This window comes from Ananas comosus, linkage group 23 (genome assembly GCF_001540865.1).
Source record: "Ananas comosus cultivar F153 linkage group 23, ASM154086v1, whole genome shotgun sequence".
Taxonomy (NCBI): domain Eukaryota; kingdom Viridiplantae; phylum Streptophyta; class Magnoliopsida; order Poales; family Bromeliaceae; genus Ananas; species Ananas comosus.
This window is the reverse complement of record NC_033643.1, coordinates 520,749-543,971: the sequence shown is the minus strand read 5'-3', so window position 1 is coordinate 543,971 and position 23,223 is coordinate 520,749. Positions and strand designations below refer to the sequence as shown.

The 23,223-nt window shown below is 36.7% G+C and overlaps 3 protein-coding genes across 3 annotated transcripts; 1 reads left to right on the top strand and 2 right to left on the bottom strand.

Moving 5' to 3' along the window:
- LOC109727785 lies at positions 6,405-9,727 on the top strand. The gene is made up of 4 exons (XM_020257959.1): positions 6,405-8,082; positions 8,508-8,712; positions 9,126-9,322; positions 9,404-9,727. The coding sequence occupies exons 1-4, from the start codon at positions 6,495-6,497 to the stop codon at positions 9,493-9,495; spliced, it is 2,082 nt and encodes a 693-aa protein (XP_020113548.1). The 5' UTR covers positions 6,405-6,494; the 3' UTR covers positions 9,496-9,727.
- Positions 10,753-15,045, bottom strand: LOC109727786 (ribulose bisphosphate carboxylase/oxygenase activase 2, chloroplastic). Its single transcript, XM_020257960.1, has 7 exons — positions 14,887-15,045; positions 13,318-13,640; positions 12,970-13,075; positions 12,793-12,878; positions 12,095-12,567; positions 11,381-11,662; positions 10,753-11,099 (listed from the first exon to the last, which is right to left on the bottom strand). Exons 1-7 carry the CDS (start codon positions 14,929-14,931, stop codon positions 10,984-10,986), a joined length of 1,431 nt encoding a protein of 476 aa, XP_020113549.1. The 5' UTR covers positions 14,932-15,045; the 3' UTR covers positions 10,753-10,983.
- LOC109727756 lies at positions 17,503-22,964 on the bottom strand. Its single transcript, XM_020257932.1, has 3 exons — positions 22,830-22,964; positions 20,506-20,652; positions 17,503-18,321 (listed from the first exon to the last, which is right to left on the bottom strand). Exon 3 carries the CDS (start codon positions 18,314-18,316, stop codon positions 17,684-17,686), a length of 633 nt encoding a protein of 210 aa, XP_020113521.1. The 5' UTR covers positions 18,317-18,321; positions 20,506-20,652; positions 22,830-22,964; the 3' UTR covers positions 17,503-17,683.

Below are 23,223 nucleotides of genomic sequence, written 5' to 3'. Positions count from 1 at the left end.
CAATTTGGTTGTAGTACCAACTGCTGCAGTTGAGCCTTCTTGTGTAGATACAACTGCAGCAGTTAAGCCTAACTGCACCAAACAACAACCCCTAAGAGGAGGTGTGATGGCCCATCACCCAATAACAATTAGAGCCAACAACCCATTTTAGCCATGTCCCCTCTTTTTTTTATAGGTAAATATGCATGAAGCCCCACTCAAAAACTGGCCATTCTTGAAATACACCTTTTAATTAATTTTCTATTTACCAACCGTCCCTAGAGCAAGTGGTAAAGGGCTTAGCGGTTAATACCCGAGACCCAAGTTCGAATCCTAGTTGATTCACATTTCTAGCTAAGTTTATTTCTAAATAAAATAAATGAAGCGGGTAGCGTGCTAACTATTTCTCAAAAAAAACAAATTTAATTTTCTATTTATTGAGACCCCTCGACTTCTTTATAATTTATTTGACCAACATCTCTTAACCTCATTAAAAGGAAAAAGTCAAATGGATCTTAGTCAAAAAACAAAACAAAAGAATGAAATACAAGTTGAGGGAGCGGACATTATAATAAACAAAGTATACTATACAATAGACTATAATATAAATAGTACAGTATAAAATATTATACGGGTAAATAGGCCTAGAAACGGCCCAGGCATGGAGGGTTATGGGCTTCGATTAGTATACATTTTCAGGCCGGGTAAGGCCCTGCGGGTTGGGCTAATTGCAGTACTTTCCATTTTAGGTAAAGTCGGAAATAGTAACTTTCATTAATAGCCCGAAATAGAAAGTTTCAGTTGTGAGCTTAATATTATACTGTAACGTACTTTTTTTTTTTTTTTTTTCCTTTATTCTTTGGTTAAGGCACTTTTTCTCCAAGCAATCAAAAATAAATAAATTTGGAGAAATCTCATGATATTTTTTTTTTTATTCTTTTCTAATATAGAAAATGTAATATAGACAACACAATTTGTGATTAAAATTGTAAATTTCGTGTAATTAAGTTATACTTCTAATAAATCATTTAGTGATCCTTCTTGAGTATCCTCTCCCAATTGTAAATATTAAGATCATTTAATATATAAAAATTTTTCATGGACATTCCCAAAATACAATATAAAGAGCTCTCAATGAGCAAAAATTATATTTATACCTTCTAACTATATAAAAGTTTTCACATGAACTGAGTTATTTGTTGATTAGTATTTTTTTTTAGAGATAGATAGCATGCTATCAATTTTGTTTATTTCATTTAGAAATAAGCTTAACTGAAAATATGAATCGACTAGAATTCGAACTTAAAACCTCGGATACAAACCACCAAATTCTTTACTATTTGCTCTAGATATTTCGATATTTAGATAAGGCCCGATGTCTTATAAAAATGATTTATTCAGTATAAGATTTATTTAATATAATTGCAATTAAAAATTTTAAAATTTTAGGTCTTGATATTCATTTGTCTTAGGATAGTATTATTTAATTAAGAAGCAATCTATCTATTCTGAAAAAAAAAAAAATTCAAGGTCAAATATATTATCCCACTATAAACATATGTTACCACTCTTTATGTACCAAATATTTACATATTTTTTAATAAATTAAGGAGATATAAGAAATAAAATATTTATGAATGAGAATGAGGCCTAGAATAATTACATAACAAAAAGCATGATTTTCTCCAAATTTATCTATATTTTATTGCTCATCATAAAAAAAGGAAAAAACACTATTTAAGTCTTTAACACACGCAAGCGGCCGGGCGTGCAGGGCGGCCGGGCACAGGAGCGGGGGAATTAATTGAAAAGGAAAGGGGAAATTTGCGATCTAATATGGAGCCCCCCAAGAGAAACTTTTCATTTTTAAGGCTATCAACGAGAGTTCCTATTTCGGATTTTACTTAAAAGGTGATTTTGGTTCGCGCTATTTTTTAAAAATTTTTAATAATTTAATAGAAATAAAAAAAATATGTTGGTATTTGACTAAACGCATTAAGTAATTTAATTAATAATACTATATTTATTTAGGAATGAGATGCATCGTAAAATACTAATCTTATTTCTTTGAGGAAGAGTGGATATTCTTATATTAATGGATTGAAATAATTATAATATGTCCAATCTCTTTCTTTCTTCTCACTTGCCGGCTAGTTGGTATTATTTTTCTTTATACTTTAACCTCATCTCTCTCTAAACTTATCTTTTTCTTTCTAAACTAAACTATATATTTCTCTCCCTCTTTTTCTAAAATCTCAATCCTCTCATTCTCTCTGATATCGACTCTATTTATCTTCCTATTTTTTTTAATTATACTCTCTCTTTCTAACCTATATTCTCTCTCTTTTTTCTAAAAAAATATTAAAATTTTTTATAATATTATTTAAAATTAATTTAATTAATTAATTAATTAATTATATATTTTTTGTAATTTTAAATAACATGACTAAATAATATGACCGTACGAACCAAACACCGAAATACTATATTCTTAGGCCCCGTTTGGTTAGGGGATAAGCGGGGATAACGAAAGTTATCCCCACTATTCCGCCAAACGGGATCATTTTTTACCGGGATATTTTATTCCGGTCAAAGCTTGCTATTCCCGGTTATCCCGGAATAGCAAGCTTTTTACTATTCCATCATTTTGGTGGAATAGTGCTATTCCCATGCTTAATTTCAAACTTAATTAAAATTATAAANGAATCTTATTCATATTCTCTCTCTTTTTTCTAAAAAAATATTAAAATTTTTTATAATATTATTTAAAATTAATTTTAAAAATAAATAAATAAATTGTATATTTTTCGTAATTTTAAATGACATAACTAAATAATATGTACGTGCGAGCCAAACACCGAAATACTACTACATCTTAATAATAGGATGAATATGAATAAGATTCTCGGATATCTTTTTACTCATAGTAATATTTAATACTGCGAACCAAACGCGCCCAAAAAGGAAAGTCCCACTAAAACGGAAGGTAAATGATCAGTGGTAGGCCAAATCCGGCCCATAAGAGAAAATGGATCAAATAACGGCTCACTAACTCAAAGATGGGTACTCTGTATAAATAAAGATGGATGCGTTGAAACCTGGGCCTGTAGTCTTTCGGGCTGAAGGCCTATCCCGAGGCATAAGAATTGGGCATGATCAAAGCCTGTGTAGAAACCGGACCATGAACACCTTGTTCCAAACAGCATTCCAGTATTGGGCCTTATGTACAGAAACATATTCATAGTATTTTTTTTTTTTTTTTAAAAGTTTGCATTTGATAGTCCAGCCCAGCCTAAGTTTAAAAAAGACCCAACCCATACCATTCTCGCGCAAATAGATACCGCCCGGAAAGCAAAAAATTATATTATGAAATAATGTTACAATGAAACAAAATCTTACAAATTTAGCAGAGAAAGAAACTATCAAGATAATTTGTAAGACCTTATTGAACTTGTCATGTAGCACTTTTTAGCACGACTTATCATACGAGTCAAAATAGGTCTAAGGGCGTCACTAAGGGTGATATTCCAAAATAGAATGGATAAATAAGTCTTAAAAAATGGACATGATGTAGAAACGATATAGACCGCTAGTGAATCGATAACAATTGTGAAACTAAAATGTTTTTTAACACATTAATAATTTTTTTTGAGAAATGGGTAGCACGCTATCCGCTTCGTTTATTTCATAGAAATAAACTTAGCTGAAAATGTGAATCAACTAGAATTCGAACTTGGATCTCGAGTATCAACCATCAAGTCCTTTGTCACTTGCTCTAAACACATTAATAATTATTATTTAGAATAGTTGGTTGCTCCGAGGATAATCCTCTCGCTACTTGAGAGATTGTGTAAGTTCAAAATTAAAATATCCAAAATTGGGGATTTCAAAATTCGGGGTTTCTCGACTGGACAAGAAGATCCAAGTCTATTAGTGCGAAGATCCAAGTCCACTGGCCTTTCTACAAATTAGATATTCTTTCAAGTGCTAAGTCTGCAAATGCTTCAGTAGGATCAACCCTCTTAACCCATCCTTATTCCAGTATGCAGAAAAATGCTAATGACTTATCACAAATTAGATATCCTATGACAGTGTCATACCTTCTATATAAGAAACTAACAAGGACTTTTTAACTCTCTTAGCCACAAAACCACAAAGGCGGTACAGATATTAACATCTGAAGGCACAAAATGTAACTAGATCTATTAAAATAACTGGTAATGCAATATTTTTGAGACCATTTAAAGATTTAGAATTTCGACAGCTTAAGAAAATGGTAGAACAATCTAGTGATGCAGGAAAGAAAAGGAATAAGCAATTCAGAGCACCCAAGCAAGGGCACTATTCTAATTCAGTTAATTTCGAAAAGTCTAATCAATTCCCTATAAATTAAACCACATAAGCACAAAGCAGCTAAATTCTCAGAGTCATGATAACAGAAGACGAGTAAGAATTCATGTTGTTACCCGGCTATATTTTAAGCACTTATGAGTTTCTTGCTCACCCTTCTAATCCATCTAACCAAGTCAAATGAATCAATTAAGATGTTGCCACTCTTCCATTGTATTATCTCATAACAAATCAAATAAATCAAACTAAGACCGGAGCTATCAACTCCATCAAATCCATATAATCAAATGAATGGATTTAGGGCCTTAGAGTTCATCTAATGACAAATCAAATTTATGGATTTACAGTTTGTAACTCTGCCTTAGAATCCATCTACTAACAAATCAAGCTAACCAAAGCATCCATCAACCTGCTCCAAATCTCAGAAATCGAACTAGGTTTTCTGAAACAAATTGAACTCACCCAACCTTATCTCCCTCTACCAAACCACAACAGCAACAAAAAAAAATGCCTACAACCTAAGCACAGGATCAATTCAACGAGCAAGAGAACGATTAAAAAAGAAAACGAAATCTCAAATCCAAAACTACCGAAACCACTACGGTCTAAATCGCTCTTACCTCCACTCCCCTTCGATCATTTCGATCTCCAAGTAGAAGAAACCGAGGATTAAACGAGGAAGGAGGAGAAGAAGAGGAGGAGAGAGAGGAACAAAATCGCACCATGCCCCTTTCTTCCACTTCTCCTCGAAAAAGGTTATAGCGGAGAGTTTTTGTTTTTTTTTAAAAAAAAACCAAACAAAACCGCCAGGAGATTGAGAGGGAAAATGAGTTACAGCAGTGACGGCGGTCGGGAGAATCCGACCGGCCGCCCCGGCCGGCTGAGCCGGAGCGGACGAGCGCACCGCAATCCGAACCACTTGGCCCTTGGGGTTGGGGAGACCGGTAGTTCCGGTTCTCCAACGCCTCGGAACCGGTCCAATCCGGGCATTGACCAAGCCGAACCGACCGGGCCAGCGCATGGAAACCGAACCGATCCCACTCGGGAACCGGTTCAGCCGGTCAAACCCCCCAACCCTAACCCACTGCTATAAATACCAAACCGAACCGCTCGGCTCCCTTTCCCCTCTCTCTCTTTAGTTTGCGGAGGGCGAAAATAAAATCGGAAGCAGGAGGAGTCGGTCAATCGCTTCGGCCCCCTTCTTTTTCCAAAATAAAAAAAAACCCTGTAAGTTCGATTAACTTTTATTATTAAATTTTTTTTTAATCTTTTTTATTATAATTAATTATGTATTTTTTTAAGTACACATGTAAGGGTCTAATCTATCAAGTGGGAATTGGGATTGGTTGATACTCATTGACATGTTCTTCTGGTGGGCCACCCTGGACTCGTAAATTTGGTGCTTGGTTTTCTCCTGCGAAGATAAGCTAGCAAGGGATTTTTAATACATGGATTCTTCTAATAACCGCAGTTTGAAGAGAGCGTCATTAATAAATAGTATTACATTCTGTAGCAGGTTGATTATATTCTGCAGCTTCTTTCCTCTGCTAAAATGGATTATGAAGCTTTCCTCTGCGAAAATAGAATATTCAAATTTGGAGTTTGTATTTTGAGATCCAAAATCTCATTCAAGCGTTCCTCATGGTTATTATTTAGAGTTCTCTGCTTGTTGATTTGAAGGTAATTTTAGTTGAAAGCAAAAAAGAATGTAGGCAAGAAGGTGCATTGAGTAAAATGGTAAATAAATGTTGGGATTTAGTTGAATCAAATTCAAATTCTCGCGAACTCTCAGTTGCTTCCGGTTTCCGGTGGTGAGCTATTATGTTTTGTTTCTGAAATTAGCTTCCTATTGTAGTTGGAGCTCCATCCTTTTCCGCTTGTCAAATACTCTACTACATTTAACTGCAGTTGAAAGCAGAAGCCAACAACATCGCCATTGAATGGCATCAACCTCCGAGGTGATTCTGCCAATTGGGACGCAGAAGCACGACCCTGCATGGAAGCACTGCCTGATGATTCGTTCCGGCGGCCGCACGAAGCTGAAGTGCGTCTACTGCTCGAAGCTCTTCCTGGGCGGTGGCATCCACCGCATCAAGGAGCACCTCGCTCGGCAGAAGGGCAATGCCTCCTGCTGCCCCCGTGTTCCTACTGAGGTCCAGGATGCCATGCTCCACAGTCTCGAGGGAGCCGCTGCCCGCAAACGGAAGAAACTCAAGCTCGCCGATGAGCTCAACAAACTCCATCCCACGGCATCCTCCCATCCCGATCATGAAACTGATGATTCTGCACTTCAGGCTATCCCTATCAACAATGTGCTCGATTTCTCTGGAACCGGATCGGCTGAGGTGAGGGAAGAGAATGCAGTGAAAGCGCCGGAGAAGGTGAGGAAGAGGAGGGGCCGGAAACGCGCTTCGCCGCAACTGTTGCCTCGGCTTGTAACTGCTGGTGAGGTTACTGTGCCGCCGCTCAAGTCTACTTCGGGCTCTGCTGTTGGTAAGGAACTGGTCTTCATGGCAATCGGACGGTTCTTGTACGAAGCTGGGGTTCCATTGGACTCTGTGAATTCGGTCTACTTCCAACCGATGATCGACGCTATCTCATCAGCAGCGCCAGGGCTCGAATCGTTCTCCTACCATGACATCCGTAGCTGGATCCTCAGGAAATCTCTGGAAGAAATTGGATTACAGTTAGACTTCTACAAATCGACGTGGAATAGAACAGGTTGTTCTGTATTGGCCGATGAATGGACCACCGACACAGGTAAAACGTTAATCAATTTCCTAGTCTATTGCCCCGAAGGAACCATGTTTTTGAAATCAGTAGATGCTACTCACATCGTCACTTCTGAAGATACTCTCTATGAATTGCTTAAGCACGTTGTAGAGGAAGTGGGTGAGAAGAATGTAGTTCAAGTAATCACCAGTAATACCGAAAACCATGTTCTTGCAAGCAGAAGGCTCACTGAGGCCTTCCCTACATTGTTCTGGTCGCCTTGTGCTTTCCGATGCATTGATGGAATGCTAGAAGATATTGGGAAGTTGGAAGCTATAAACCAAATCATAGAGAGCGCGAAAACTATTACGGGATTTATATACAATAATGCGGCAAGTTTGAATATGATGAGGAAATACACACATGGGAAAGATTTGGTGCTAGCAGGGGAGACGCGCGCTGCTGTGAATTTTATTACTTTGAAGAGTATGGCTAATTTGAAAGAGGAATTGAAAGCTATGGTTAGCTCGGATGACTGGATGGATTGCCCTTATTCTAAGAAACCTGGCGGAATTGCTGTGAGTAATCTTGTTACTAGTGTAACATTTTGGTCCTCTTGTGCTGCAATTGTTCGTATAACCGAACCACTTCTAAGGCTTCTGAAATTAGTTGGGAGCAATAAGAGGCCAGCGATGGGTTATATTTATATGGGTATTTATCAGGCCAAAGAGGCTATTAAGAAAGAGCTTGTGAAGAAGAGTGACTATATGCCATATTGGGATATCATTGATTGGAGATGGGATAAGAAATTGCCCCGCCCTCTTCATGCGGCGGGTTTCTTTTTAAATCCTCACTTCTTCTATGGTGTTCGGGGAGAAGTTTCGAATGAGATCGCATCAGGTCTTTTGGACTGTATAGAGAGGTTGGTATCTGATGGGAAAACCCAAGATAAAATCCAGAAGGAATTAAATTTATATAGAAGCGAAGCTGGGGATTTTCGAAGAAAGATGGCTATCAGGGCAAGGCGCAATTTACTTCCTGGTAAGGAACATTCATGCTTAATGAAAACCAAAAAACTATTTTCTCTTTTATGTTTGACCTGACTATATCTCATATAGCTGTTGAGTGAACCTATTTTGGAAGAGCACTAACAGGCTAACAGCAATTTCACCGACATTCTTCCCAACAAATTCCTTCCCAGTAGAGGCATAAGCTTCAAATAGGAACTTGTACTTTTGGGGCTTGGGAGCGCAATGAAGCTTCTTGCGATGGCAAAAGCTCATGATTGTTTATTTTCTGGACATTTAGCTGCTGCTTTTCAAAATAGAGAAGCTGCTCTAAAAGCTAGAAAAAACCAATCTGTAACTAATGTGCTTGCCTTGGTCACCGATTTGGTTTTCCTGGAAGGTGTATTTTGGCCTGTTAATATTACTATATCCTCATGAATGATGAATCATGTATTGCAGCTGAATGGTGGTACACTTATGGATGTGCTTGCCCACATTTGACACGTTTGGCCGTGCGAATCCTTAGTCAAACTTGCAGTGCCAAAGGATGCGATCGAACAAACATTCCTTTTGAACAAATTCATAACCAAAGAATGAACTGCTTGGAACACCAGAGAATGTATGATCTTACTTTTGTCCAGTATAACTTGCGGCTACAACAAAGGCAAGCTTACTGATTGTTTCAAGGATTTTCTTCAAAAAATAATAGTCCCAAGGATAAAATGGTTATGCATCCCCCAACTGTAGGTCATGCGGAAACAAGTCGATGCTCCTTACTTTGTAGGATTTAAATCCCCACTAAATTGTTGTTTGATTTCAGAAAATCCTTTGAGCTCAACTGTAAAATATGACTGTAACTTTTTTGACAGAAATTGTTAAGTTTGATAGAATGTGATAAACATTAGACAACATTTTACTTTGGGGGCTCAATTCCAAAGTTAAATATATAGATAAATTAAGTTCTTTGACTTGTGTCCAAATGATACAGGATTTGGCGGATATTTAGACAGTTTTACCTTGTTTCATCTACGCTCATACTAATGCATACATCTCATTTTGACATTTTTAATGTAGCAGGCAGCAATTGAAGGTCAAAGCTTTTGATCCTATTTCCATTGATAATATGGACACTGTTGATGACTGGGTTGTGGAGAAAAGTGGACCGCTGTCAGGAGCTACCGATTATCCCAATTGGATGGATGTTAATCAACCCATAAATAATGTAGTATCACCAGTTAATTCAAGTGACGAAGAAATTGAAGCCTTTTTTTCCGGTAAATTTCCTTTCTATATCAATGTTGCTATAATCATCGCCCACCCTACGCAATTGGAAATAATAACCATTTTACTCACAGGACTTGATGAGGAGATGATCCAAGCAGCTGCTCAATACACAGCAGATGATGACAGTATCAAGGAGGATGATGAGAATCCTCCTTTTGAATAAAATTGGTTAGTGGAAGAGCAAAGTAATGATTGTTCTATGAAGAAAAAAGATCAGCTTTTGCCCAGGTAATGTGAACTTGTGACGTAATCTGGGTCAAGTAAGTGATAGATGTCATTGTAAATGTGTAGATCCTTTCACTTTACTTAAGTTGGTTGAAATCAAATTCAGAGGAAGGCTAATTCTAACTTCTTATGAAGTAAGGCTAGTGGTTGATTACTTGATGGCTTTGTCATTCTTGCTTTGCATTAGTATGTATATATTGTGAAGTAAGGCTAGTGGTTGATGACTTGATGTCTTCGTCATTCTTGTTTTGCATTAGGCATGTACTCTCGATATATTTGGTAGGTAGCTTTGTGAAGAAATGTCAGGACATGCCATAGTAGCCAATAATTTCCTTGACGAACTTTGATGATCTGGGAGGGAAATTAAAAAAACTTGGATATGTGACTGAATTGAGTGAATAATCTATAAAAGAAATATTTAATTTTTTGAAACTGTTTAAACTAGTTTGCTATGCTGTCATGTTTTGTATAAAATTTTCTTAACTAAGCTAAATAACTTCTTTGGAAAGTTCAAAAGAACCAAGAACTTCCACACGCTCATCTGACAAAGATAGCATCCTGAATAGCATCAAGATTTATAGGGCTTTGTGGCTAACTGGATGATTTGTAGGAATTTTCGTGCCATTGTACAAGTTTGATGCCCTTTTCACATTTTAGGTAAAAAATCTTCCTTTTGTATACTTTACATGGCGGGCTATTGTGCTCTGTAGGACTCCATACGTACAATTCTCAGAAAAATATTTTCCCTGATTCTGTGTTGATCTGCCAGAATATCCCTGATATTGTGTTTCCAGGAAGATGAAAGATTTCCTGCTCATACTTCCTTCAGTTCAATTCTATTTGTATTCTAGCAATTCTGATTATGGATATTGCTCTGCGACTTGCTCCTTTGAAGCAAAAAAGGTATTTTGATGTTGAACACTTGAACTATCCTTGCCCGTGTATGTAGGTCACTGAGCAAACCACGTAAATTGCTTGCATTTTATTTTATTTTCTCTCCTTTTTGATTCTTTTACGAGTTTGTACCTTCCGAACTAGGAATTATCATCCTTGGCCGTAACATTGCAACTGCTTGTCCTTGTTTAGTTTGTGTTGATAAATTTCCCCTTGTTTATTGATATATGGAGGAAGTGATTTTTTTCTCTCGTGATCTGTGATTTCTACATAAATGTTGTTTAAGGAGAGCTAATAAAGCTGCAACAGAACCTATTTATCAGCAATAAGCAAATCAACTATTATACAAATCAAATGCCCTTCATGGAAAGAAGAAAGGTCACAAGCACAATTTTGGAAAGAAGAAAGGTCACAAGCACAATTTACCCATACAGGGCAAGCTAAAATCTGTTCATATCTTCTTTCTAGAAAAGAGCTTATGCTTCTAATTAATCTTCCATTCCTTCAAACATGACACTCAGATACTCCCTATTTATAAGGTATAGAGGCAGCTTCCATCATCACTCCTAGCTGTCGGATCGAAGTTTGTCGCTATCGGATCGGTGCAACCTTCAGGAACAGGAATATTCACTTGTTGCGCAGCTTTACCTGCAATCAAGTAAATAAGCATTTCTTTCTTAATATCAATCATAAATATAACTCTTTGAAAGATCTTTTACACATGAATCCCCCTAAATTTTATTTATTTACACATTCATCCCTCCGAGATTAGAAATATCATGCTTGCTTTGAAAAAATTCTTCCGTGCCCTTAAAAATTCTACTTCATGTAAATGTAGGTAGTCCTTTTTGCAGGAAGATGTATTAGTTTGTATTCATTTTGAACTACTTTGTCCAAAATATAGTGTCTAGGATTTTGAGGGATTTTACCGTAAAAGTTTCCGGTTTTCATGGCATCAGCATTGGCATCGCCAAGCGCGGCCTCGCTGAGGTACTTGTCAGCAAGCTGCACCCTCTTAACGTTCTCCTGCTCCTGGACGAGCATATTGCCGTACTCCATGAGCTTGTCTAGTGTCATCTTTGGCTGCTCGAAGGTCGGTGGCCCCTCGAGCGAGTTCACGAGCTTCTTGCCGATTGATTCAATGCCGGACTCTGCGACCCACTTCCTCACCTCGTCATCGTAAACTCGAGCTCGGAGAGCTCCAAAGAAGTCTGCATAGATCAAAATATCAATAAACTGTCAAACAGAATGGGGTATCTTCTAGGTTAATCTCCTTATTTTGCTAAATATGATAAAAATGCTAGTGTACAAGTCATGTTTTTGGTCACATCATATTATGGTAGGAATTGTGATATCCATGTCTTTTATTCTTTACAATCATTGCTATAACATACAATTGAATTCAAAATTGACTTTATTTTAACTATTTTTTAATGTTTTTTTTTTTTAGAGAGATAGGTAGCACGCTACCCGCTTCATTTTATTTCATTTAGAAATAAACTTAGCTGGAAATGTGAATCAACTAGGATTCGAACTTGGGTCTCGGATACCAACCACCAAGCCCTCTGCCGCTTGCTCTAGGGACGGTCAGTAACTATTTTTGAATGTTAGAGTATAAAAATAGGATTTGTAGAGAGTTTTACCGATAGATTGGCCTGGAAAGGCATCGACGAGCTTGATGATATCTTCCTTGGGAACATTATCAGTCCTGAAGATGCCTGTGCAAACGCCGATACGGTCCTCTCTTGTCGGCGCCCAGTAGAACTTCTCCATACGACCGTCACGAATGAGAGGTGCATACAGAGTCGAGAAGTCGTTCCCTGTAACTATAATCGGAACACGAGGATTATCCTGCTTGTTGTACATTCCGGGGAGCTGCACATTGGTCGGGTTGTCGGCGATGTTCATGAGGGTGGCATTCACCATCTGGTTGTTGACTGTGTACTGTGTGGTCCCGCCCATACGGCCTGCTCCCGCATCCAGATCATTGATGAAGAGGCAGCACATTTTACCCTTCTTAATGATGTCTGCGGCCTCTCGGTACCGCTGGCGGATCAATTTCGCGGGCTCTCCAGCGTTACCGCTCTCGAGCTCGCCGGCACTCATCATGATAGGACTGAAAGTTTTGCAGATAGAGATATTTGTAAAAGAGAAACAATGTTTTTATATAGAAAGAGATAGATTAACACAAAATTTGCAAATATGTTCTACTTGTGACTGATCGTAAAGCATTACTATAGTACAGGATTGCACAATCAAGTGGCAAAATTTAGCCCTGATTCCTTACTGTGACATGAAAAGTTAAAAGGGAAAGGGTTGGGGAGGGGTGAGGGGCACGTACTTGATTCCCATCTTAGCAAACACAAGCTCACATTGGAAGGATTTTCCTTGTCCTTTGCCTCCCCAAATACCCAAAATAAGGGGAACCTTTGAAAGAAACAAAAAATTATTACAAAAATACCTATATACTCATCAACTATACGAGTCCATGAAGTAATATAAATAGCAAAGGTAATACCTTAATGTTGGGCAAGTTCATGAAATTCTTGGTAATGTGAACCACAAGCTTATCCATGAAAGCAGGGGCTATGTAGAACCCATCCACGTTGTTATCCAAGTTGTACCTGAACACCATTCACTATACATTGTTAGAAAAGAAGTTCGACGCATGTAGGGAATAATGGGTAAATTTAACGGCAACTCCTAAACTTTTGACTTATTGTGATAGGGTCTCTGAATCTTTCAATTTAAACAAGTGATTACATAGCTGCAGTATATCAGATAAGTTCAGAAACTGATCTATGATTGAGGGTCGCGTTGTGTTATTAAATGAAATACTTTCAGAGACTGAATGGTTACAACTTACTGGCGAAGTCCCTGACTGATGTACTCCTGGGAGCTCATGACGGGGATGTGAGTGCCACTGTCCATGGGGGCCTGGAAGAGGGAATCCACCGTTCCCTTCCCTCTGGTGATATCCTGTTGGTCGTCCGACGTGTCGTACGCAAGGCCCTGCCACCTGTCCTTCTTAGTCTGCTTCGATTCATCGAGATCGGCTGCCACGACTTTGAACGCACCCGTCGACACCTTCCCATGGCTCGCACCGGCACTCACCGCCTTCTTCAAACTGCTTCCAAAGAAGGCCGAGCCCGGGGCTGAGGCTCCTGTGCTGGCACCATACCGGCTCAGCTGCAGCAGTTCATGACATGCAAGGAGTATTACCCAAATCAACTCTAAAGTGCTAGAGAGTCAGTAACTAATTTAAATTGCAAAACTGTAAAATGCTAGCTTTCGAGGTTTAATTTAACACTGCTGCATTTACTGTACAGCAAAGTAAGTTATTAAGAAAGCTCATAATCCTTTTCCGAACAACTCTAGTAATTAAGACTTGAGTACTTTTGTCGAAGACCTAAGTAGAGTTGATCCAATAAAGAACTTCTTAGATATATATAGAGTCAAGTACTTTTGTCGAACAACTCATATAGAGTTGGGCTAGAATACTATTAATGGTATTTGCCCCTTTTTGTTATCAAGTGTTTAATTCTTGGATGAGAAATTGTAAGGTTAGGATGATATTAGTTTCTTAGGGTTGAGTGGTTCCCCTAGGATTGAGTATTCTCCACTGAGTTATAACATTTAATCCAACGGTTAGAAATGATCAGAAGAATTAATCTAAAAGCTAAAAACTTGATAGCAAAAAGGAACAAATATTATTAATAGTATTCTAGCCCAACTAACTCTCTCTCTCTCTCTCTCTCTCTCTCTCTCTCTCTCTCTATATATATATATAGCCATATCTTATAAGGCTTTTGAAAATTTGAAATTTGGATAACACATACAAAAATACATAGCATACTTTTATAGAGGCATGCATATGCTTTTTCTCCACCAAATTACATTAAATNCTATATATATATATATTAAAATCTCTTCTGAGGCTTTTAATTTGCTATAGCAAAATTGGAAACTCCAAATGAAGATTCTCAATTTAGCTTCCAGTGGATTTAAAAGCTCCAGGTGATTAATTAGCTAAATCTGTTAATTGTTCCTTGAACTTATATTTCTTAAAGTAGATGAGCTATTTTAAAAACCTGACAAGCTAAACAAGCACTTAAACTTGTGTAACTACAGAACAAATTAACTGAAAATTAAGTTGGAGAGTCAGAAATTGTCCTAATTACTTTATAAAGCTATAAAATAGCTGTTATTCTCCAAAAACTTAAACTAACTAAGAAACACCGCATATATTCAACAAAGGCACGAATATTCATCAATTAACAGAAGCCGATATATCAAACTGATTGAAATGATCTCAAACAAAGGAACCAAATAAGAGAACAGCACAACTTTATAATTTAAATCATTATGTAATATTTACCCAGATCAATCATAGCATATTTACTATAGAGAGATAGAGAGAGAGAAAGAGAGTTACAGGTACTCTGTTAACAGCTCCCACAGTTGAGATAGCCGCAGCCATCTCAGTAACCAATGAAGTGGAAGTGGAAGTGAAGAGGAGATCAGAGATATTGAGCTCACCACAAGCCCAAGTATTGTAGCCAATGAGGAAGCTTGGATTTAATATACAAGCTTGGATTTAAAGATATATTGTTTTTTTTTTTTGGCTATGTTTTGGTTGGTGCATCTGTGGATCAGCTTCATAAACTCCTAAAGGCCACACACTGGAGATGGGGGGGAAGGGACACGTGGCGCCATCTTGGCCTCCCATGGAGTTGAGATAAACAGTGTGCTATGGTGTGTCTGAACTGCTTAGGTTGTGGGGCCCAACCGGAGAGAAAAGGCTGTGGTTTGTGTGAAATGATTCTTTCTTCACCACCAGATGGTATTTTGCTTTGGTATGAAATAGACCAGAAATAGTAAATTTTTCGTGAAATTTGAATTTCAATACAAATATTTTGAGAAATTTCCAAAAGATTTTCAATAATTCAGTGGTTTCAGCTCTTTAGAGGGTAGAAAAAGAAAATAAAAGAGTTATTTTTATATGTCATAAATATATTCTGCAAATATGGGAACTAAGATACCATAACCTCAAGTGTTCCAAAAATTTATGGTCCATGTTGTTTTCGTTCACACTCCATAGTGGGCCGTGTCACATTGCGTACTATGCCCAAAATTGAACTTAGACCCAGCTCAAAGTTCACATATGTCCAACCCATCCAGAGACTAGTATGATCGGCCTAGAGTGCACAAGGAAAAGTGAAAAATTACAATTATATTACCGGCCGTCCTTAAAGCAAGTGGCAAAGAACTTGATGGTTGGTACCCGAGATCTCAAGTTCGAATCCTAGTTGATTCACATTCTGTATAAGTATTAATTCAATAATGATGTACGAAATATCACTAATAAGCATATATATATTTTTTTATTGAAAACTGTTCAATAATTTTTCACTGCACAAAAAACAAAAATTCTTAGATTAGAGCATCAGCTTTAGAACATAAAGTCTCATTTCAATTTCATAGAAAAGATCCCATTCTAAGTTGCCAAATACTACTAGTTAGTTTTTGTAACTGAAGAAGTTATTTCTAAAAGAAAATTCTCTCCTTTCAAACCCTACCAAGTCCCCACAATTAGATAGGGCGCAAAAATCTCATGATAAATTTGAAAAAAAATGATAAGAAAGTCAATTTCTTCGATCAACGTGGCACCATTCAAGAAGAACCATCAAAGATGACAAACATTAGTGAGCAAAAAATGTGACACATTGCGCGACGGCATCGGCCATCCAACACCCAACCAAAACAAATAATTTGTCCACTAAAGTGACAAGAACTCAACCAAAACAAATAATTTGTCAACTAATAAAGTGAACAGGAGAAAGAATCAAGTTGGATGGAACAAACATTTCCAATATCAAACATGTGCCAGACAACTACAAATTATTACTAATTTAAAGAACATAAAGAGATCATAAAAAATTGTATTATGATTAAGATAATAGAACTGAATCAATTAACTGCAATGACCGATTGGACTCTTCTTAGTATTGTATATTGTACTAAATGGCTAAATCTCACATGCACCGCTTCTCATTATTATCATAGCCACCGCAAATTATTGGATCGTTGGTGCTAATCCTTAATTTCAAAATCTTGAAATATTAGAAAAGCACAATCAATTTACTTAAGACATGTAAACACAACGCACACAGGTCTTTATTGTGACTTGGTCGGAAAAATTTTGTAGCATGCAAGAATCAAACCTATAATCTCTGATCTGATACTATCTGTGGGATTGTTGGCACTAACTATTAATTCAAAAAGTTGGAGCCGTTAAAAATATATAATCAATTCACTTAAAACATATGTACAGCACGCACGGGTCTCAATTATGATTCGATCCAATCAGTCTCACACCACTTCGAATATATCTCGGTCAAACTCAACCTCATGTCATTTCGAATATGACTCAACTCAACTTGACCTTTTATCATAGGGCAGGATGCTAATCAATTTAACCCAATACAAACTACTGTATAGATTAATGATACTTACCAAAAAAGTATCTTAACAGATAGGATTAAACCTTGTACATGCGTATTTACAAAATTTTAATTATCAGTCGTTTCGAGTGTAAGTAATAAATTATTTTGGATGGAATTCAAATGTGGAGCCCACAAACAGGACTCAAGAAAAAAAGAAAAAGTAACAAAAGAAAGACTTTTCACCATTACCACATGCATTTGAAAGTGCAAATTTACGTTGATTTATGCATGAGTAAAGCCGCTTTGGCCTGACTATGACTTATATAAATTAAATTATAATTTGACTTGTAAATAATTCGCCAAAATAACCAAACTTATGATTCTAAATTTTTTATTAAAAAAAACAGTGAAGCTAGAATCCTATTGATTATATGAAAGTCACGTTTTTCTTCAAAATTTTGACCAATAAAATAGTAGTAATTTAGGGATGAAAATTGATAGTAAATACTATGGTTAATATTACAAAACTGAGTCTATCACTTTTCTAAAAAGATAAACTACTAAAAAAAAAGTATTTTGCTTAGATTACCAAATTTCTTTTACTGTAAAGATAATAAATTACTGAGTTAATCTCAACTAGTAAGAAAATATATATTTTAACAATCGAAGCCGTATAATACTCTTTCCCTTCTCCTAATGACCTTGTACCACCAAGTTAGTCTAGTCTAGTCCTAAAATCGTTTGATTCTTGGATAAAAATTACTTACATAATTTTTCTATACTAAGCTAAGTATCTATTTCAATACTAAGTCGACAGACTGGACAGGTCCAGTTGGATTTGAGCCAACTATTAATGCAGCCATGATGGAAGCAATGAGCGCAAGGAAGCCATTCGACAGCCGACTCCTCTCCGAATAACTTATCCAAACAGATCGGACAGCACAAAGAAGCTGCATCGGTAGGCAGCACGGTGGTAAGTCTCGGATGTTGGTTTATTGGAGAAAACAGAGGATCTATTTCGAGCGCGCGCGCATCTTTTATAATTGCAAACGGGTACTGAACCGAACCAAATGGTACGGTGATTGCAAAACAAAGCATAAAGCCTCCGGAGCCGCACTTTCTTAGAGCTTTGCATACTCGGTCCCACAACTCCCGCTCTATTTGCAGTTTATCTTTGCTGTCGGGAGGCAGGCGGCTCAGAAAAGGAACGGCCACGTTGAGCTTCTGGAAGATCTCGGTCATGCTGCCATCCAGGTTCTCGATGAAGCAGCTGACGTCTTTGGCGATTGTCGTCATGATTGTCGTGCTGTCGTAGTGATAATAGACCTTGCCACGCTCCGGATTCTCGATCCCCTTCCAGCTGATCTTCAGTACGATCCACGGTTGATCCAACCGCGACTTACTTGCGGAAAACTGCATAATTTCTGCTATTCAGAATAGAGAATTAGAGAAAATATGATGAGGCAAAGATTAATTCAGAATAGAGAATTAAAGAGAATATGAGGCAGGCGAGGCCCGAGGGTTAATTAAGCAATCGCTCTTCATATATATATATATATAAAATATATATATGTNAAGATACATGATTAGCACATATATCAATTATCCATAAGTTAATCACGTCACTTCAACTCGAAAACTAAAAACGGATCCACGATTAATGCATAGAATAGTTTAAAAAAGAAAACACTTTTAGAACTGAACCCTATATAAATCAAAACATGTAAATTAAATTGTATGCACTGTATAATTTACTCAGCTTTACCTACATATGTTAACACTAACTCTTTCCCAATCATACATGAGATTAAAATAGTATATTTTCAAGCAAACCATTGTGTCATAGATGAGCTTTTGGCATGTACTTAAAATTGTATATTTTCAAGCAAACCATTGTGTCATAGATGAGCTTTTGGCATGTACTTAAAAATTCCGCACATACAAAAACAAATAATCCTAATTCTCAGTGCCAAAATCAAATTACAGGGCACAAAATAATAATACAATCATAATACACATATCTGATGTTGTCAAGTCTTGAAATAAAGCTTATAACTAACTTTCGAGAATGGAAAAAAATTCTAAAAAAATTCAAATCTTGAACAAAAATAATGTTAGAAAAAGATAATAAAATAACCAAAGATGGAGTAAAAAAAAATCGAATTTTAGTCTCCCTATAGCACAAAATCTACATTGCATAAAAACAATAATTCTAAAAAAAATGCCAATAGAACATGCATCAATAGATTAATTAGAACAAAATCCATATTAGATCTCCCAAACTGCAACATAAAACTTAGAAACCCAACCCATTTGGGGAGTGGGGACCCTCAAAATTGGACCAAAGACTAAATTAATGCCAACATTAGGGAGCAATGCATTGTCAAGGATCAAAATCGGGTCTGCATAATAAAAGAAAAAAAAACACAATATATAATATTGATGTAAGATCTTTTAGCCAGAGAAGACATTTGTCTTGATGGATGAACAATGACAACTTATTCTCCTCGGCCTGCTTCTCATGCGCTAATGGATAACTTGTGACCGCAAGTACGAAAGAGCAAATTATTTTGAAAGTAGAATTTTAAACACCTTATTAAACTAAAACCACATTGCTTCAAACCCAACATGTCAAACTCACCATCCCAACTGACAGCAGCAAGTACTATGGTCTAAACACAGCTAATTATCTAATCACTCATAGAAAACAAATGAAAACATATCAAAGCAAGAGCAAACCAATCATCCAAACAGTGAAAATCTACTCAACCTCGCATCAATCCTAATATCAAAATAAAAACAAAAAGGGAATAACATTCAAAAAGCAGAATCATTGCTAGAGATGCTAATTAGAATGATTCGTGATTACTTAATCTAGTCAACTCTTTTGATCCCCAAGCAAAATAATTCTCACGCTTCAATATCGCATGTATCAGTTTATGGTTTAGGATTGCTCAAATTTTTTTTTTGGGGTCAAACCCAAATATCGTTTATTGATTGGCAATTTTTCGGCGAATAGTGGATGCAAGAGTTGCCTTGAAGCTATCAAGCTTTCTCTATTTTTTGGATATGCCATCACCATTTCTCATATTTGCCATGCTAGTAACCCTCCCTTCAAATTGGCACCTTTTCATACAAATTTTATTCAAAAAAGAGGAAGTAGCAATCAAATCAAGGTGAGGGAAAAATTAAAAAAAAAAGAAAGGTGAGAGCAAAGAATATAAGAAGAAACAATAAAAATTTTGAGCAAAATATAAGGTACCAAAGCATATAACTAAAATCCGGACGAACACCAGAGAAGAGGGAGTGCAACTAAATACAGAAAAAGTAGCAACTAATTGAAACTAAGTGAATCTATTTACTAAAAGAAAATAAAGAATTCAGAGAGTAGAGAAGAGAGAGCAGCTTGCCAACATTCCTCAGATATTAAGAGTACATATATATACGAACATCAGTGCAAAGGCTGAGAAGAGTGAGCAGAGATGGGGGCCAGAGCACGCATATGCGAGATTGTTAAACACAACTACTATTGATATGGCCCTTTTTGATAGACGAAACATGTAACAAATGATAAAAAATAATAACATTTACTAAGTACAAAAAGCAACCTGCTTGAAGTCCATTATCTCCACTTTGAGACTCTCCATCATGATGACGCTTGTGTTTCTTTTTCTTCTTCAACCCTTGATGCTTGTGTTTTTTTTCTTCTTTATCCCACGCATCTTGACATCTAATGTTTTTCCTTTCAGCTGAAGCTTTTCGGGAATAATATTTTCAAACGAAGAAATCGATAATATAAAAAAAGGAGGGGAAAAAAGATCAAGCCCTCTAATCAGTATAGGATAAAATTTTCAATATGAATATCAAATACTTTAAAACAACTAACACATTCAAAATATCAAATACTTACAATAATTGAAATATGCAAAAATTTTGGGAAAAAAAATCTAACCACCTTATGTTTTCTATACAAATTCGAATGATGAACAATCCGAAAATTTATATAATCATCAATACAATTGAAATTTAGTTTTTGCAAAATTCACAGCTTTTGCAGCATAAACTTACTCCTAAGTGCATTAATTAACTCTTTGTAGATTATCAATAATAGAAACTAATTAAAGCAGGATAAAATAAGAAAAAAAAAAAAAAAAGGAAGCGGGGATCATCCAATTAGTGATTTTTTCACCCAAACAAATCAACGCAGTATACACAAATCAGTTCTGATGCTCTTTTTTCAGCCACAAAATATGTATGAAGATTTTTTCCTTTTTTTTTTTCTATTTCTGGTTTCGAATTGAATAGGGGAGATCCCTAGTTCAAGGACGAAAATCCAAACCATAAAACTATAGGCATAAGGTAACGAAGCGACGAAACAGACGTATAATTAAACAATACAAACTACACAACGTAAAATACACAATGTAAAATGAGACAGAGGAAAAAAAATAAAAATTCAAAGAAAAGGGCAACCAACCTGATTAGGATTCGGAGAGAAGAGGAGAGATTGCGAGGGCGAGGGCAACCAACTTAATTGTTTTTTACCAAAGCAATTTTTAGAAAAATCAAAACCATGTTGAAGTAAAGAGATCATAAAATGTTACCTTCAATTTTCAACAACAAAATAATTTTAAAATGTTGAGGGGAACAAACTGATTAGGGTTCTTCTGGTGATGGCGCCTCGGGTGCTCATGAGAGGGTTGATGGGGGATTGGGAAATACAGATGGAAAACCTTACAATTTGTGGGTGCTAGTCGCGGGATCCTTCAGGATTGCAAGGTCGGCGAGATGTTCTGGGAGCGGCGTAAGATCTACGGCGGATTTCGTGGGATTCGAAGGACAGGCAGCGGCGCGGATCATGACAGATCAGATGGACAGAGAGGCCCAGAGGATCCCCGAATTGTAGGAATCCTGTCGCAGCGCGCGAAAATGTGAAGGGGGCGAGGGGCGGCGGAAGGGTTGGTTCCCTAAGGTACTTTGGTTCGGGTATAAGCAAGAACTAGCTATTACAGGGATAGGTACAAGTATGGGGATAAGAAAAATAGCGTTTGGATGAAAATTGGATTGTTCCTGAGGATAAAAAAAATATTAGGAAGTTTTATATAGAAAATGAAGGTGTTGGTGGGGATAACCGAAAACTACTATTCTCGGGTAAAAAATTTGCGTTTGGATATAAAGGGGGGATAAGGGCCTATCCCTATCCCTATTCCCAAACCAATTTGAGAAAGACGGGTACGAATTTCAGAAGAAGGGAGCACAGGGGTAAGAAAAATAGTCCGTGTGGGACCCACGTCTCCGAATTTGCGGAGCCTACTACTAACCGGTTACCCCTTTGTATTGACATTGATATTGTGGGGACAAGGATTCCTATATATTCTGCCGGAAATCCGAGTAGAGATTCGGAGTCTAAACCAATCTAGGCTTCGTTTCACATAGACTCGGCGACTATGAGCAATACGAGATATATATTTTTATACTAAATAGCATTATGAGATAATATAGACTAGGTGAAAATTGATTAGAGATATAGATTTCCTGAAAATTGATTAGATTAAAGTTTTTTTATTTTAATTTTCTTTCCCTGATAATGTGCTGGTTCCACCATCTGGTGATGTGTTGTAGATTTTTATTTTATTTTATCTTATCTTATTTATATAGTTTGTGGGCAACCTGTTCAAACCTGTTGGACTAGTTAACCAGTTCCTTCTTTGATGATGGGCTGAAAAAGAAAAGAAAAAGAAGAAAAAAAAAAAACAATCTCCAGTTGGTGACATTTAATAATAAAAAAAACAATCTCGAATTGTTGACTTTTAATAATCAATCTCGTAGATACAAATTATTCATCATGCAAGAAAGAAATCAAAACAAATCAATTAAATAAAATACTTAACATACAAACTTATACCAGACAAAAAGAGAATCTGAGACTGACCTTTTGGGCGAGACGGGATGGAAAATAGGCGGGGCGAGCCGTCGAAGAAGCAGGGGCGAATCGAGGGAGGAGAAGTGAGAGTGGGGGTGCGATTTCGAAGCCCAAGATTGGAGGAGGAGATGCGAGAGAAATCAAAATTCTGGATCTAATAGTACGTCGGCAAGCTTTACATGCATCCCTACTTATATATATATATAAAACGGATCGGATATTGTTATGAATATGGATTGGGATATCACAAATCAAAGATCCGAGTTTGAAAATATGTTGGATTTGGATTCGGATTCGAATTCGGATTCACTGTTTTCTTTGGATTTGGATTTTGGATTCGGATTTAATCCAAGTACAAGCATACTTACCGATTCTATCGCGATACGATGTAGTTGATTGTATT

Excerpts from the sequence above, each read along its gene's own strand:
- LOC109727756 (XM_020257932.1), bottom strand. The coding sequence starts at position 18,316 with ATGCAGTTTTCCGCAAGTAAGTCGCGGTTGGATCAACCGTGGATCGTA.
- LOC109727785 (XM_020257959.1), top strand. The coding sequence starts at position 6,495 with ATGCTCCACAGTCTCGAGGGAGCCGCTGCCCGCAAACGGAAGAAACTC. Across the intron at positions 8,083-8,507 it reads AAGGCGCAATTTACTTCCTG|CTGAATGGTGGTACACTTAT; the intron begins GTAAGGAACATT and ends CATGTATTGCAG. Across the intron at positions 8,713-9,125 it reads AACTTGCGGCTACAACAAAG|GCAGCAATTGAAGGTCAAAG; the intron begins GCAAGCTTACTG and ends TTAATGTAGCAG.
- LOC109727786 (XM_020257960.1), bottom strand. The coding sequence starts at position 14,931 with ATGGCTGCGGCTATCTCAACTGTGGGAGCTGTTAACAGAGTACCT. Across the intron at positions 13,076-13,317 it reads ATCAGTCAGGGACTTCGCCA|GTACAACTTGGATAACAACG; the intron begins GTAAGTTGTAAC and ends AATGGTGTTCAG. Across the intron at positions 12,568-12,792 it reads TTTGCTAAGATGGGAATCAA|TCCTATCATGATGAGTGCCG; the intron begins GTACGTGCCCCT and ends CAAAACTTTCAG.